This window comes from Pelodiscus sinensis, chromosome 2 (genome assembly GCF_049634645.1).
Source record: "Pelodiscus sinensis isolate JC-2024 chromosome 2, ASM4963464v1, whole genome shotgun sequence".
Classification (NCBI taxonomy): Eukaryota; Metazoa; Chordata; order Testudines; family Trionychidae; genus Pelodiscus; species Pelodiscus sinensis.
In genome coordinates, this window is record NC_134712.1 from 179870281 (window position 1) to 179886252 (window position 15972).

The 15972-nt window shown below is 44.2% G+C and overlaps 2 protein-coding genes across 3 annotated transcripts in view; one reads left to right on the forward strand and one right to left on the reverse strand.

The window, feature by feature from the left end:
• The window catches only part of ACAD11 (acyl-CoA dehydrogenase family member 11), a 77133-nt gene that overhangs the window by 30855 nt on the left and 30306 nt on the right, over positions 1 to 15972 (forward strand). The gene's annotated exons all lie outside the window — the stretch shown is intronic.
• On the reverse strand, positions 1545 to 10727 carry ACKR4 (atypical chemokine receptor 4). 2 transcript variants are annotated; one of them, XR_012901912.1, is made up of 3 exons: positions 10608 to 10727; positions 4035 to 6701; positions 1545 to 3991 (listed from the first exon to the last, which is right to left on the reverse strand). XR_012901912.1 is itself a non-coding variant. In XM_006133148.4 (2 exons), the coding sequence occupies exon 2, from the start codon at positions 6691 to 6693 to the stop codon at positions 5629 to 5631; it is 1065 nt and encodes a 354-aa protein (XP_006133210.1). In that variant the 5' UTR covers positions 6694 to 6701; positions 10608 to 10727; the 3' UTR covers positions 1546 to 5628. The 2 variants fall into 2 exon arrangements, 1 of the variants encoding a protein (XP_006133210.1); XM_006133148.4 differs by having other exon boundaries at positions 1546 to 6701.

A 15972-nucleotide genomic window follows, 5' to 3' on the forward strand; every position in this document is an offset into this window, starting at 1 on the left:
AGTCTGCACCCCCTTTTCCCCTTCTCCCAGGGCTCAGCTCCCTCCCAGACTTTGCACCCCCTCCTAATATCCCTCTCCCAAGCCAGAATCCTCTCCTGCACCCATACCCCCTCCCTGACTCTACACTTCTATCCCTTGACCCAGGTTACAACCCTTTCCTTTGCTCAAACTTCCTCTCACTGTCTCCTGCACCCTAGTTCCTTACTCCATGCGCCCTTCTGCCCTATCCTCCATCCTAGACCCTGAACATCCTCCACAGAAAAGTGTGGCCCTTGACCACTTTCCAAAATCTTGGAGTGGCCCCCTGCCAAAAATTATTGCCCACCCTTGTACTAGGTACTAACTGCAAAATACCAGAAAAACTTTTGTAGTTTCAGAGCGGTAACCATGTTAGTCTATAACTGGAAAAACTTAAAACTAATGGTCTTGCTGCACCTTAGAAACTAACAAAACATGTAGGCTGTGTCTAGACTGGCCGCTTGAATTTCCACAAGAACACTGACGATCTCATGTAAGATTGTCAGTGTTCTTGCAGAAATACTATGCTGCTCCCATTTGGGCAAAAACCCTCTTGCGCAAATGCTTTTGCGCAAAAGGGCCAGTGTAGACAACGCAATATTGTTTTGCGCAAAAAAGCCCCGATCGCTAAAATGGCGATCGGGGCTTTCTTGCGCAAAAGCGCATCTAGATTGGCATGGATGCTTTTCTGCAAAAAGTGCTTTTGCAGAAAAGCGTCCGTGCAAATCTAAACGCTCTTTTCCACAAATGCTTTTAACGGAAAAACTTTTCCGTTAAAAGCATTTGCAGAAAATCATGCCAGTCTAGACATAGCCGTAGAGGGTATCATGAGCTTTCGTGGGCCCAACCTACTTCTTCAGATGAACTGAAAGCTCATGATACCTCTACATGTTTTGTTAGTCTCTAAGGGTACGTGTACACTTGCTCCCTAGTTTGAGCTAGGGATGCAAATGTAGCCAACCAAAATTGCTAATGAAGTGGGGATTTAAATATCCCATGCTTCATTAGCATAATCTTGCCCGCGTGTTATTCCGCTCAACAGCTGATTCGAACCAGGAAGTGCGCTCCAGGATGCGTTAGTTCGAATCATAGAATCATAGAATTATAGGACTGGAAGGGACCTCGAGAGGTCATCGAGTCCAGCCCCCCTCCCTCAAGGCAGGACCAAGCTCCGTCTACACCATCCCTGACAGATGTCTGTCTAACCTGTTCTTAAATATCTACAGAGAGGGAGATTCCACCACCTCCCTTGGCAATTTATTCCAATATTTGACCACCCTGACAGGGAATCAAACCCCTTGGTTCGAACTAACGTTAATTCTCATTTTTTGAATGAAATGAGGAGTAACGTTAGTTGGAACCAAGGGGTTTGATTCGAACTAACACATCCCGGAGTGCACTTCCTGGTTCGAATCAGCTGTTGAGCGGAATAACGCACGGGCGAGATTATGCTAATGAAGCATGGGATATTTAAATCCCCGCTTCATTAGCAATTTCGGTCGGCTACATTTGCATCCCTAACTTGAACTAGAGAGCAAGTGTAAATGTACCCTAAGGTGCTGCAAAACTATTAGTTTTAGGTTTTCCAGTTACAGACTAACATGGTTACACCTCTGAAACTACAAAATACCAGGAGATTCTGGTAATGAATTATCAATTAAATCAATTAAATTGCATTTAAATAACTGTTACTGTGTATTTCTGCACAGTCTGCAAAAAGAAAACCATCAAGTCAATGGGGCCAACAGGCACTCAGCCCCTTTCAGGGCAGTGCCACAAATATAGTGTATTGGTATCTGTACTAACATTAAATGGAATGGAGCTTGAGTGTTACTTACATGTGTGGGGAGAGGTGGCGCTACAGAATGAGAGAGGCCCACACATTCTGCAAATATTGCTCTAATAATTCAGTGATACAGTTTGACCAGCAATATCGAGAATCACCAGTAGATGGAATGCTCTCTCTAAGCCTAAAACTATAATTCAGGGACTGAAGTGGAAAGGAAACTTGATATATTTGTCACCTTCCAAAATGGGAGTATTGCTGTTTGATAAACTGCTGTTATCCCAGCATAAAGAAGAGGAATATTCCTTGTCTTCTCTTTTTTAAACTTCTGATCTGGAAGAAACCTTTATAAGATTAAAGTACAAAGCATGTCTTATGATTTCTTGAGCTTCAGGGATAGCCGAGTTAGTCTGTTACAGAAAAAAACAACAAATGGTCTGGTAGCATTTTATAGACCAACAAAGCACGTAGATGGAATCATGAGCTTTCGTGGGCACAGCTCCCTTCTTCAGATGACTGGAGTTATGATTTCTTGTATACCTATTGCTAGGGATGTCAACATGTAGATCCACTACACCAGTGGTCCCCAACCTTTTTGGGCTGCCGGGTGCCGGGGGGTGGGGCTGCTCACAGGCCAGGCACCCGGGGGCGGGGCCACACACGCACCCAGGGGCAGGGCCATGTACATGCCTGGGGGCAGGGCCACCCATACGCCGCGTGCCCGATGCTGGTACCACCCATGCACTGCACTCCCGGGGCCGGCGCCGCTCCTGTGCTGCATGCCCAGAGGTGGGGGCTGCCCAAACACCACATACCCAGGGCTGGGGCCACTCCTGTGCCACGCACCTGCAGCCAGCGCCAGCCTTGTGCTGTGCGCCCAGGGCCCGCACTGCCCATATGCCGTTCGCCCGGGGCCAGCAGAGGCCTTGCACCGCGCACCTTGGGGCAGGGCCATCCAGACACTGTGCACCCGGGGTCGACGCTGCCCATACGCCATGCTTCCAGAGGGCCGGCACCGCCCATGCGCCGCACGTCCGGGGGGGGCCCCCGATCACTTGGCAGGTGCCCAGAAATGGCCTGGCAAGCGTCAGGGCACCCACGGGCACCGTGTTGGGGATCACTGCACTACACAATTAACCAATACACCTCTGCAGTGGCTGCCAGCCCCACCCTTGGGGACTGTTGAATACTCCAGTAACCAATAAGATTTCATGCGGTTGCATGACTGTTCAATTACATGATATTGGACATTCCTACCTATTGCTAGTCTGCACATGTAACTCTCACGTCTCAAAATAGAGAGACCAGATGGGGGAGGTAATATTGGTTTTTGGATCAACTTCTCTTGGTGAGAGAAACAGACAAGCTTTCAAGCTTACACAGAGCTCTTCTTCAGGTCAAAATAGTGCATTTGGGGCCTATCCAAAGTCCATTGTAATTAATTGAAAGACTCCCATTAACCTCAGTGTACTTTGAATTGGGCCCAATGTTGATTACTGGCAGTATTTGTTTTTGGAATGCCTTTTGAAGTACAATTTGCTTGAAACAACTTAACTTTTCAATTGGACACAAATACAAAGAGTGTGGCAATGGTTTTACTTCTTTGTATATAATAAGTTTAATATAAAATAGTATATCCTTGCTTTTTATTACAAAATATAATTAAAAAGCAGAAGTGAATACATTGGAGTCACCATTTTTATAGTTGTACCACTTTATAGTATTGTCTTGTTTGTTTGTAGGTAGTAATTACCCCAGCATCTACTTCATGCAGAAAGGCCAGTCCCTTACATGACTATGCACAAGAAAGAGCTCTAAGGCAACAGACATAAATTCTTGTTAGTATATGGATTACACGGCTTTTAAAATACAAAGGGCCTGATCCTGTGTAAATCATGAAGGTATACCAATATATGCCAGTTGAGTCTACCCCACAATGCATGCATATTACAGATGAAGAACATTAGATATTAATGACTGTTAGTTTCACTAGAATGAGGCATTATCAATAAAAATAAAGGTGGTGTTATATAAACCTCTCAAAGTTAGCTACTGAGCATAACACAAATTAATTTCATAACAACACCACCTTTGTTTTTAGCATCACACCAGTATGACTGACAGGCAAAACTATCTTACAGCAGCATAGGCAAGGATCCTCCTTAGGGCTATGTCTAGACTGCAAGCCTCTTTCGAAAGAGGCTCTTTCGAAAGATACTTTCGAAAGAGCCTCTTTCGAAAGAGAGCGTCTAGACTGCACGTTGAACTTTCGAAAAAGCGGCTTGCTTTTTCGAAAGAAAGCATCCAGTGAGTCTGGATGCTCTCTTTCGAAGAAGCCCTATTTACATTGAAGAACGCCTTCTTTTGAAAGAGGAACTTTCGAAAGAAGGCGTTCTTCCTCGTGAAATGAGGTTTACCACCATCGAAAGAAAAGCCGCGTTCTTTCATTTTAATTTCGAAAAAACGTGGCTTGAGTCTGGACGCAGGTGAGGTTTTTTCGAAAAAAGGCTACTTTTTTCGAAAAAAACCCTGAGTCTGGACACAGCCTAGGTGAATAATGGTTTAGTTTCCCTACTCTGGGAGGCCACAAAGCTAGCCTTTCATCTTTCTCCTGTCCTCATGCCTGTCTTCCTCCTCTCATGAGCCCAATCTGTTTCCTGGCTTAGCTTCCACATTTACAAATCAAAACTGATTTTCTAGAACAGTATAGAGCTACATGTTCAGAATTAGATTTATAAGTGTATGCAAAATGTAAGACATTTTCGTTGCTCATTGTTACATCCGTTCCCAAAGAATTTTATAGAGGGCACAGGAAATATGAATTGCCTTGCAGGAAATGACCAAAATGAGTCTGGATTTGTGAATATGGATTTAAACTAAAGATTTGGCATGTGTCTATAACAGGAAATTGGACTCACAGCAATCCAGTGAAAGCAGAACATAATGAAAAGGTTGTTACAGAAAAGGAACTCTTAAACATACCGCACATATTTGGAATCATAAAACACTGGACTATAGTTGCTGTTTACCACTACCTCTGTGAAATACCAGAGATGAACTTTTTCCTCATCTCGAGCCTCACAGGACATTTGTGAAGTGACAACTGAGGAAAAACAGAATTGCAATTTTAGGCAAACATTGTAAATCATTTTATGAAAACCTGAAAACACTTTTGAAAAGCATCTCCGCAGGGTTCCATTTTGAAGGACTGAAGATTTAAAGGACTCCTGAATACAACATTCAGTGTCATCATATATTTGTTTTTTTCCTCCTTTTTACATGTTAAGTATATATCTTTTGTGATTAACTGATATGAAGCCCATTCATTCGTTGTCTAATTAATGGCCTAGCACTAATGTTCCCTCTAAGAGTTTCCAACTATGTGCAGAATAAATGTTATGTGCACCAACACATGTGTGGATATGCACCACCAATATAAACACATGCTGCTGGCTGTGGTTAGCTGTGGGCTTTCAACTAATCAGCTGGGTGACACCTGAATCTCTCCTGTACAGCCCCCCAAGCACTCAGCTTACAGGGAACACTGCCTAGCACTGTGACCCTTTAAATCCTGCTGTGGGTTTGTTTTTAAAGCATTCAAGCTGATATCCAGTTCTGTTGTTTCCATTACTTTTACTATATAGTTTTTGGTCTTATTCTATTTTGAACTTCCTTGCAACATCTTGGTTGGTTCCGGTGTCAGAACACTTCAGATTTGACTTGCAGAATACCATAGACGCTTGTTTCATCAAAGAGGAAATAGCCATAAGATGCATTATAATTGTTCTCTTCTGTTACACTGGGTAAAGAGAGTGATACAGCTGCTATATAGTAAAGCTACTGGTTTCTTCTGTGTGGCCTTCACAATTCATAGAAATCTCTTCAGTAGTTATGTTGCAACTTCTCCTCCAAGATCCAACATTTTTTGCTATTTTCATAATGCGTATTTTTAAAGAGTCTCCCATAAAGACGTACAAAATTGGGTTTAGGCAACTGTGAAACAAGGCTATGCTCTTAGTTATCTGAAGGGCAACATCTATGGTTTTACTCATGTCGCAGTCTGTAATCAGCAAATAGATGACATCTATGGCTCTCCAGAACTTGACTACATTGTAAGGCAGCTGAGTGACAATGAAAACAGCCACTACTGTCAGCAGAACTTTGAGGGGCCTAGATTTTTGAATGTTTGGAGACCGAAGGAGTGCTCTGGCAATGGCAGAGTAGCAGATCAGCATGACAAGGAAAGGTAGTACAAACACTAGCATAACTTCCAGGATTTGAATGGTTGCTTTAAGGAGTGTTCCCAGGTCGAGTGGAAATACAGGAAAGCATCCATACCTGTCATTATTTTCCTTGACTGTGTTAAAAATCAGTTCAGGGATGCTCAGCAAAATAGCTGCCAACCAGACACAGATACAGGTTATGCTGCATTGCTTTCCACCTCTTTGGTGACTTTGGGGCTTGGAAATGGCATTGTATCTATCCACACTGATACAAGCCAGAAACTGCATGCTAGAGCTGAAGTTCATGGTGTATAAAGCAGAAGTGACTTTGCACATGATGTTTCCAAGCACCCATCCATGGACTGCATTTGCAGCCCAGAAAGGAAGGGTGAATAGCAGTAACAGATCAGCAATTGCCAAGTTCATGATATAAACATCGGTCTTAGTCTTTGGTTTCTTGCAGTAGGCATAGATTGCCACCACTAATGAATTTCCTGCAATGCCCACAACGAAAGCCAGGGAATAAAAAACAGGTAGGAACAATTTAGTGAAATTTCTCACCTCTGTTTTTTCACAAAGCGATTCATACTGAGTATAATCTAAAGTGAAGTTTGATTCGCTGTTGTCTTCTTCATAGTCCATCGAGGCATTTTCACCCCACCCCATGGAAAAAGCTACAAGACAAAACACAAATCCAGGTTGATTGCATGCTTAAAGATTGTCAGTGAACCTTAGAACACAAGTTAGGGTTTGTATAAATAAAAGCAAATATTGTTTTCAAATGTATTCAAAGTAAGAAACTATCTCAAACAATGAATGTAGCTACAGCTCCTTCGGGGCAGGGAACCATGTCTTTCTACCTGTTATACAGAAACCAAGCTCATCTGAGCAAAACAATCCTGGCTGGAGTTCTTGTGAAGGAATTGTGGTACCACCCTGAGAAGAAGAGCTAACTGAAACTGAGTCCAGGTCTACCCTAGGGCGCAAAGTCAAACTAACATACGTAACTCCAGCTATATGAATAGAGAAGCTGGAGTTGACATACCTTAGTTCAAATTTTCATGGCATGGCCACTGCACGGGGTCGACAGGAGAAACTCTCCCGTAAAGTTCCCTTACTCCCCACTCCCTTCGACTCAGTAGTCCACTGGGTTGCGAGATCACCAGTTGATATAGTGGGTCACTATATAGTTACTAGATCTCCTAAATCGACCCATGGGAGATCAATCTCCACAGCGTCGATCTCCCAGTAAGTGGAGACGAGGCCTGAGGCAAATATTGCTAAGGGATGCCTGCAGTTGTATATTTCAGTTGGGGTGTGTGAGTGGATGTTACTTATCAGATGTAAATCAAGCTGCTTTTAGGAAGTGGCTGCCTAAAAATAGTAGAGCTGAACTGGCTCTCATTCTGGCCATATTGAGTTCACTGGTGTGTTGCATGACTGCAGGGTCCAGTAGGGTTGCCAGGTGTCCAGTATTCACCCGGACAGTCCAGTATTCACATCCCCCATCCGGTAAAAAAAAAAAACAGAAAATACTGGACATGTAAAATGTCCGGTATTTCCTGTTTCCCGTGGACAGAAGCCCGAAGGGGACAATTTTCCTCTGCCATTTAAAAGTGCAGCGCTTTTTTTTTCTCAACAACTTTGGTCTCTTTCCTCCCCCCCCCCCTTTTTTTCTCAACAGAACTTTTTCCCTGGTGTTTTTTTTGGGGGGGGGGGAGGTAGAGGTGGGGGGCAGGGTTTGGTATTTTTGTTTAAACCATCTGGTAACCCTATGGTCCAGGGTCCACTTGCATGGATCTGTTTTCAGGATCAAGGCCCCAATCATCTAGGTATGTTTCCAGCTATTACACATAACCATCTAATCTAGCTAATGCACATATCAATAATAATGAGGACAATACAATACAGACTGGGGGAACAGGCTGGCAAACAGAGAACACACACAGGGCTGAGCTGCCTTTACTGATGTTACCTACCCCAGATATATTCAAGTTTACTTTGGTACTCTAGCTGCTGTGAAGCTTTTTCTGTGTAGACATTACTCTCTGAGGGGATGTCTACACAGCAAAGTTATTTCGAAATAACAGCAGTTATTTCAAAATAACTTTCCTAGCATCTACACAGCCATTCCATTATTTCGAAATTCATTTGAAATAGCAGAGGGCTTACTTTGAAATTGGTAAACCTCATTCCACGAGGAATAGCACCCATTTTGAAATTGCTATTTTGAAATAAGTGCTGTGTAGTCGCTAATTTCAAAATAGGGGGCCTCCAGCCCTTCCCAGGATGTCCTGTTGGCCACCCTGGCCACAAGGCAACATCTGACCTGATGTCCTGCCAGAACTGGTTCCAACCAGCCTTAAATGCGATTCAACGTCCACTCAGTGTGGATGCGCTATTTCGAAATAGAAAAAGGCTATTTTGAAATGCATTTTGTGTGTTGACGTGTTATTTCGAAATAAGCTATTTCGAATTAACTATTTTGAAATTAGATATTTCAGAATAACGCTGTAGTGTGGACATACCCTGAGGCAGCCTCAGTCCTGAGGAGGGGAAGCCCTCTATTAGTTTCCCCCATATACTATGCACAGACCATTTTGTATTTTTAAACATCAGCCAAGTAGTTCAAATCCAAAAAACTTCAGTTGGGCTCCAAAATTATGCTGACAGATTTTCATAGCCCTGGTCTACACTAGCGCTTTATTTAGAAATAACCCCCCTTAGGTTGAATTTATAAGGGGAGCATCCACACTACTGAGTTTGTTATTTTGAAATATGTACTCCTGCTTTTCTTCTGGAATAACATTAATTTTGAAATACCGGTAATTTCCTAGTGTAGACATGCCCTTAATTGTAAGTTCATGCTATAATTAGTTTCAAAATGAGACTTTAATTGAACTTTACTCCTGAAGCTTAGGAGATTTCTATCTCCAGTCTGCATCTTGTAAACAAATCATTTACTATTTTTTTCCTGTATCCTATTCCCAGGTCTTATCAAAATGTAGAATTGATCATTTGCTGAAATTCCATCTAATGTAAATAGAGCCTGAGAAGTTTTGCAGTGGCCCATTAGCTGGAAATAAACTGGACTAATGCTAGCTAAGAGCAGAAATCTGCTGAATTGAGAGCACATTTTCTCTGTAACTGTGTTTCAGAATACTACCCTGTTAAAATCACTGAAATCAGAAAATAAACTGCTGCCCTCTCTGGGCCTGCCAGTGGGCTTTTTGAAACTTGAAAAAACACGTAAGACTTTGACTGTCTTTAAAGAAAACATCTGCCAAATTCTTACTCTATTTATCTGAAAATTTTTTAAATGTTTTCTTTTTGAAAATAACTAAATTGCTGTTAATTTAATGTGCAAGGACACAAGTGTGTGGTTAGTCAAATTGGAAACTTGACTCTAAAAAAAACCTGAGAAATATTAACGTTGTTATTTGATGCTTTGTTTCCTTGTCTGCTCATGAAAAATTGCTCTCTAATTACTAAATGCTGATCAGTTAATATTGAGGTTTTGGTTACTGGGTTTTGGTTTTAATCCTTGGATTTTTTTTAGCCACCATTTCAACATATTTCCTATTCTGGACTTTATATGAGCATGGCTATAGTGCATGGTGAAGTATTCAGTGGAGAAGATAAAGGGATTTTATTCATTTTTATTTTGTTTGGCGAGGGATAGTATTATATATATATTCTACCAGTGATCGGTTCTATCAATCAGCTGTTTCAACGGCAATGATCCTTTTGCATTTATGTAGTATGATCATTGGAAGAATTAAAAAAGGTGGGAATTAGTATTCCCTTTTTACCAAAAGGGAAATAGAGGTTAAGGAAATTAAGGCACTTGCCCAAGACTAAACAGCAAATTAGAAATAGCATCTTGTTCTCCAGACTCTGTGCTTGAGTCATTTCCAGATGAGCTCTAATGTTTCATTTAAGAGGATTATTAGCTGATTTACTTAAAGTCTAAAAAAAAAAAACTTGCGTCCTAAAGCAGGGAGGGTTGTAGCAGGACACATTCAGCTAGTCAGAACTATTTAGCTGAGCTAAATTCTGTATTAAACAGTTTCCAGGTACTGGACGGTTGCTATTTCTCCATAAAACTTAATAATGTTTATTGTTGCTTTTATTCTTGAGCAGCATTCCTATTCATAGATATGTATTGTTACTAGTATGAATACTAATAGTAATATACATCTTTGCACATTTTACAAAAACTATTCCAGATGTTCCATTTTTTGCATGAATTCAGTAGTATTCTGCACGTGCGGGTAGGCAGCACTTTGGATGTGCTTTTGTGCACACTACTATGATTAAATATGCATAGTGAGAATTGTATAACCCCTACTATCTGACATTACTGCCCCACCCATGTACAAATCTATCAATAATTACTTAGTGTGACTTTCAGAATTGTAGTTGATTACTTGGCTCAATGAAATCCTTATACTCTGTAAAACAAACGTAAAATAACATCCATCAAAAGCAAAATCTCTGGCCCTTCTAGTTACAAATAGGCATAGATACTCTTTGTACAGCTCAGTGAATAATAAATTTGTAAAAAAAAGAGACCTGACCTGTTTCTTGTCAGCAGCTGGTAGCAAAAGCTGAAGTTTGGAAGTTCCACAGTGGAATGTTCAGTTCTAGTGTGACTCACTCTGATCTTTTTCATTCTCTTTACCATACCACGCCCTTAGAGTGAACCTAACTGTACTTTCATTTTAATTTTCCTGTAAAAATCTTGCTTTCCTTGTAACCCATTATCACTTGAGTAACACATTTGCTACTTTTGTGCTTGTTTAAACCAGAACAGCAGAGTTCTCTTGTTTGGGCATGATTATCTAAAAAGAATAGGTAAACATTTGAATCTTTGCTACAGTACACTAGAATAATTTTATTTTTGAAGTATCTCTTCTGTGATGCATTGTGAACAAAATTTAAAAACAAGTTTAATAACTCTCAATCTTAAAATATGAAAAATAAAAACAGAGGGATTCATTACAGTGGGAACTTTACCAAAAGGGACCTGTTAATAATGTTAGTGCTGCACCTTAGTTATTAGCTTTCTGCCCTATTTCACATACAAAGGTCAATTCTTCCAGTGGATTTTCAGTTCCACAATTTATGAACGGAGAGTGTGGGAAGCTGTATTGGTTCTTTCTGTTGGACCGTGTACAAGATTGAATAGTGTCAGAAGGCTACCATGCAAATGGTGGGGGAAAAAAGCAGTGATATGTTATTTGCCAGGGACTGAGGATCAGAGCCAATGCCCAAAGGAAGAATTTCCAGGTTCTGATGGGCAATGGTCCAGGTCCTGAATGAGGCTAGCTCATTATGATTATATAATTATTTCTATGGAGGGTCTGAAATGACCTGAGCACTTTGTCAGTTTATGTTTCTGGAATGTCCTTGCCAAGAAATGGTTGTAATCTAATATAATCATGACCCCACAAGTAATGTATCAGTTGTCAGCAGTGGGAAAGAAAGGCAGGTTTATTCAATTTGAAGGTCATGTGCCATGTTTTTGGCTTTCGATATTATGGAAGAGTGTGTGCTTTCTCAAGAGATTACAAAGCAAGAGTGTGTTCCCCAGATTCACTCATCTGATCAGCCTCATGACAATGCTTCTTCTCTTTTGTGTAAAATACATCACCAGCCTTCCTCCTCCCCCCCCCCCCCGCTCCTCCCCACAACTTCCACAGATATTATCCTTTCCCATCGTTTTGTATGATGTGTTGCTTCCAGTAAATGGCATACAGGATGCCAGACAGAGAAAGCGGTAAACAGATCAGGCAAATCACAAGGCAGGATAAACCTAAGTCTATCTGAAAATCAATAGACAGCTGGACAGACCTTCGGCATGGGGCAGCAAACACTATTTAATAAAGGAGCTGCCACATTCTGCACCAGTTTCAGTTTTGGGGTTGAATTACAGAAGATCAAAGTTATTTTTTTTCCTAATATTGGGTTAGTATACCGTGTGTGTGTGTCTTTTTTTCCTGATGAAGAAGATAGCCTCAGAGATGGTGTAGTATTATTTTATTATTCTTAATTTTATCCCTCTTGATTTACTTTACTTTAGAAAGATGAGAAATGCAACCATACTCTCCTGGTTTTGTGGGAGGACCTCTCCAACACTTTAATGTGAGCTCTATCACTTTAACCAGAAAGGAGTACGGAAGCTTTACAACTGCGTCCTCCCTCTTCAATGGGGGTTTGTCATTGAAGTTACAGAGGTGCACAGTTGTAAAGAGGTAGACTAAAAATCTCTCCCCATTTGTGCAGCTTTCATTCTCTTGTAATGTTACCACTTCTTGAGGGGGGGGGGTATTTTTGTTAATTTTCTTTAAAAAAATAAACTTTCTAGCCTTTTTTTATATTTCATGAAAAAGCAAAAGGTAGCACAGGCACAATGTGTGTGTTGCTTCACAGACCTCCAATAAGAGGAAGGACTAGACCACATATATTGTAGTAATCCTCTCTTGAGATGATGTAGGTACAGATCACAATAGCAATGCCCATAACTGAAGGAAACTGGAACAAAGTCACAGCCAGGTGACGCTCAGGCAGGAGAAAAGGGTGGAATCTTTCCTGAAGCACTTGGGGCTCCAACATCACCCCCAGATTGTGAGCTCTAGCTAAATCTGATTGGCAACCACCCTCAAAAACAACAATAGAATAACTCTGGCTCTCTTCTGATTGCTTCTCCCCTTTTTCTCTCCCTCCCGCCCCATCCCTAATGCAACCTAGATAGCAGTGCCTTATTGAACTTCAACCAGTTAGCTCTCATCCATGCTCCAATCTCCCCTATACACTGGCTCAGGCATTCAGCAGTAGGGGCTGGGTAGGGCAAGATAAAAATACAGAACTGAGTGTCAACAGCTTATCAAAAGCACTGCAGCCCATGCTTCTTCACTAGCCCTCTTAGTGGCTGGCCCTGAGCACGTATTCAGCAGGAGGTGACGCAGGATGGAATCCAGTGGAACTCCACATGACTGCACGTTGAGGAGAAAGAGCTGCCACCCCACACCACCCCTCAGCCTGTCACCTATTGTGACGCCGCATCGGGGAGCCCCTAACCCTGCACCCCCATCTGCAGCCAGATGTGACTCTCAGGCAGCCAGTAGAGTAGAAGGTTTATTGGTTCTCAGAGACACAGCGTCGCTTAGGGTCGATGTTACCACAGGAGATAGGGCAGCCAGCCCTATCTTGCGGGGTAGGGGCTCTTGGGCCTCAGAATCCCCCTGCCCTGGACTTAGTCTGCTGTCCTCATGCTTCCCCCCAGCCAAAACTGAACCAGCTCCCAGACCCTACCCCCCCAGCCAGTTGGCTGTCTCTGCCTATCTTCCTTTGCCTCTCTCTGGGGGCAGCCTTCTATCTGACTCACGCTGGGACTAGGTGTCGGGGCCAATACACGTGTGGAGTGAATCATCAGGAATCAAACAACACAGCCAGGATGTTAACACTGGGTTCTTCTTCGAGTGGCCCCGTGGGTGCTCCACTCTAGGTGTCGGGTCCGTCCCGGCGCCGCTGGTCGGAAACTTTCAGAGCCGTCTTCGGCCGGTCTGCGCATGCCCCCTTCAGCGCACGGCTTTCGCGCCTTTGATCACGAGCGCAGACCGGCCCCCCCACCAGTTCCTCTCAGCCGCCCTAGGTTGCTGGTGGAGCTTTGTGATCTCCTCAGACACAGAGCAAATCCTGTCAGAAGATATTGTAAAATAGTCTTTATTCGGTAATTAGTTGCCTGTTAATTAGTTAGTTAGTTAGTTAGTTAAAAAAAAAAAGAAGACGACGACGTTTTTCTAGGCAATTCCTGCCAGTGCGGCAGTTTGCCTAGTCAACTGAATCATGCCTGGGACTCCAGGATTCAAAAGGTGTTCCCAGTGCAAAGAGTCTATGCCAGCCTCAGACGGCCACTCAGTCTGTGTTAGTTGTTTGGGGGAGTCCCATGTACCCCCAAAATGCACTCATTGCTTGAAATTAACCCCGCGGGCGCACAGAGACAGGGATCTCCTGCTCAAGCTGCTCCTTTGCGACAAGGCTCTTCAGCCGGCACAAACTGTACAGGAGCAAATAGCTGCTCCAAAGAGAAGGGCGCTATCCCCAGGGATGCCTAAAACAAAAAAGAAAAAAGCTTCTCCCGCCCGCTCTCTCCCCACTGTCCCCCTGCCGTGGGTGAGTCAGGACAAGTCGGAGGCTAGACCGGCATCTAAACCGCTTCCCCGGTCTGTGGCAGAAACAGCAAAGCCGTGCACAGCTTCGTCTTCTGTAGCAGCTGCCCCTACCCATAGGGAGCATGCACGGACCAGAACCCCTTCGGGGGATAACCTGGCCATGCCGCTAATGCCACCAACGATGCCGCCTGACAGGGAACTGTCCCCGCAGCAGTGGGACGAGTCAGAAGCGGCAACGGGGACGGGACCGCTGAAAAAGGCATCCCCGACCCCTCCACAGGAGCGAGCACTGGCCGTTCCAGAGAAGACACAGCGGCACCGGGGGACCACGGCTCACCGCGCGGTGCTGACAGGGCAGACGGCACCGCAAGAGAGAAATTCCCCCGGAGCACCCCCGGTGCCGTGTGAGAGCACTCGCTCCGTGCCAGGGGAAAGCATTAACCCGGTGCCGTGTGAGAGCTCGGTGCCGTGCGAGAGCAATCGCTCCGTGCCGAGGGAGATCATTAACTCGGGGCCGAGAGCTGCCAAGTCCTCCCACCCCTCGGCACCGAGATTACAATCAACCTCTCTGCCTCCAAGACATTCTCAACCGGTGTGCGCTGAGCGTAACCATGGCAACACAGCAGGAGACCTGACAGCTGCCCAGCAGTCCCGGGCAGCTGTTCCTACTAACACAGCAAGGAAATCAGCACCTAGGTACCATTCCAGGTCGCCTTCATCGTACTTCTCACCGGAGCCTTGCCCACCTGCATGTCACTCAGACAGGGGGGCTTATTCCTTCGCATATAACGGTGCTCATAGACGCTCCTGCTTGGATTACTCCTATAGAGGTGGCTCTCTGCATAGATCTCGCTCGCCGACCTACTCTCCTCCCAGATCATATCGGAGCAGGCATAACAGCAGATATACATCAAGGAGATCATTGCCTGACTATGATTATCATACTGTGACGTAGTGGGGGTACCTGGCTGGTTTCTATGCTGCTGGCTCTGGGGTAACCCCCACTGGCTGCCGTGGGTACCACGACCCAGCAAAACAGGATGAGTCACTATGCAAACCAGTATGGCCAGACACCCCCCATGGAGAGGAACAAAGGAAGGTGGAATGCTGCCCTGGCTGGGGGGCAGGGCTGGAAGAGAATTAGTTAGTGGCTGGCTGTCTGGGAGCATGGAGGAGACAGCCTAGGGAAAGGGGCTGGAGTTTAGGGGCCCGGTCTCCCCCATCTCAAGGGGGCCTGAGGCATCCTAGCCCAGCTCTGTGACCAGATTACATCTGTGCTGTACTGTATCCTGGAGAGGTAATAAACTTCCTCTATTCCACCGGCTGGTGCAGTCTGTTTGTGCCATTTCGGGGTGCAGGAGACGGGGGACCCCCAACGTGCCGTCACACATACTCACAGGAGTTATCATGCCCCTATAAGGAAGGGCAGATCACACTCCCATTCCCACTCTTGCTGTTGCCACCAGCTGTATCATAGACGATCTTCACCACTTGCCCCTGAGTATCAAAGACTTCAATCACCGAAGCCGCCCCTTCCCACGGCACCCTCAATATCAGTCCTTTCTGATCCGGAGGAGGGTCAAATTTCAGATATAGGCGAGCACATGCCTGCAGCTTCCCCTGGGGATGTCCAATCACCCTCCCCAGATGACGCAGTTTTCGTGGGGCATCCTTCACCACCGGACGATGCCCGTGAATTTCAAGACCTATTCAAGAGGGTAGCACAGTCGGAGGAAGTTCAACTAATGGATGTGCAGGCGAAACAACA

Coding starts and splice junctions, on each gene's coding strand:
- ACKR4 (XM_006133148.4), bottom strand. CDS start 6,693: ATGGGGTGGGGTGAAAATGCCTCGATGGACTATGAAGAAGACAACAGC.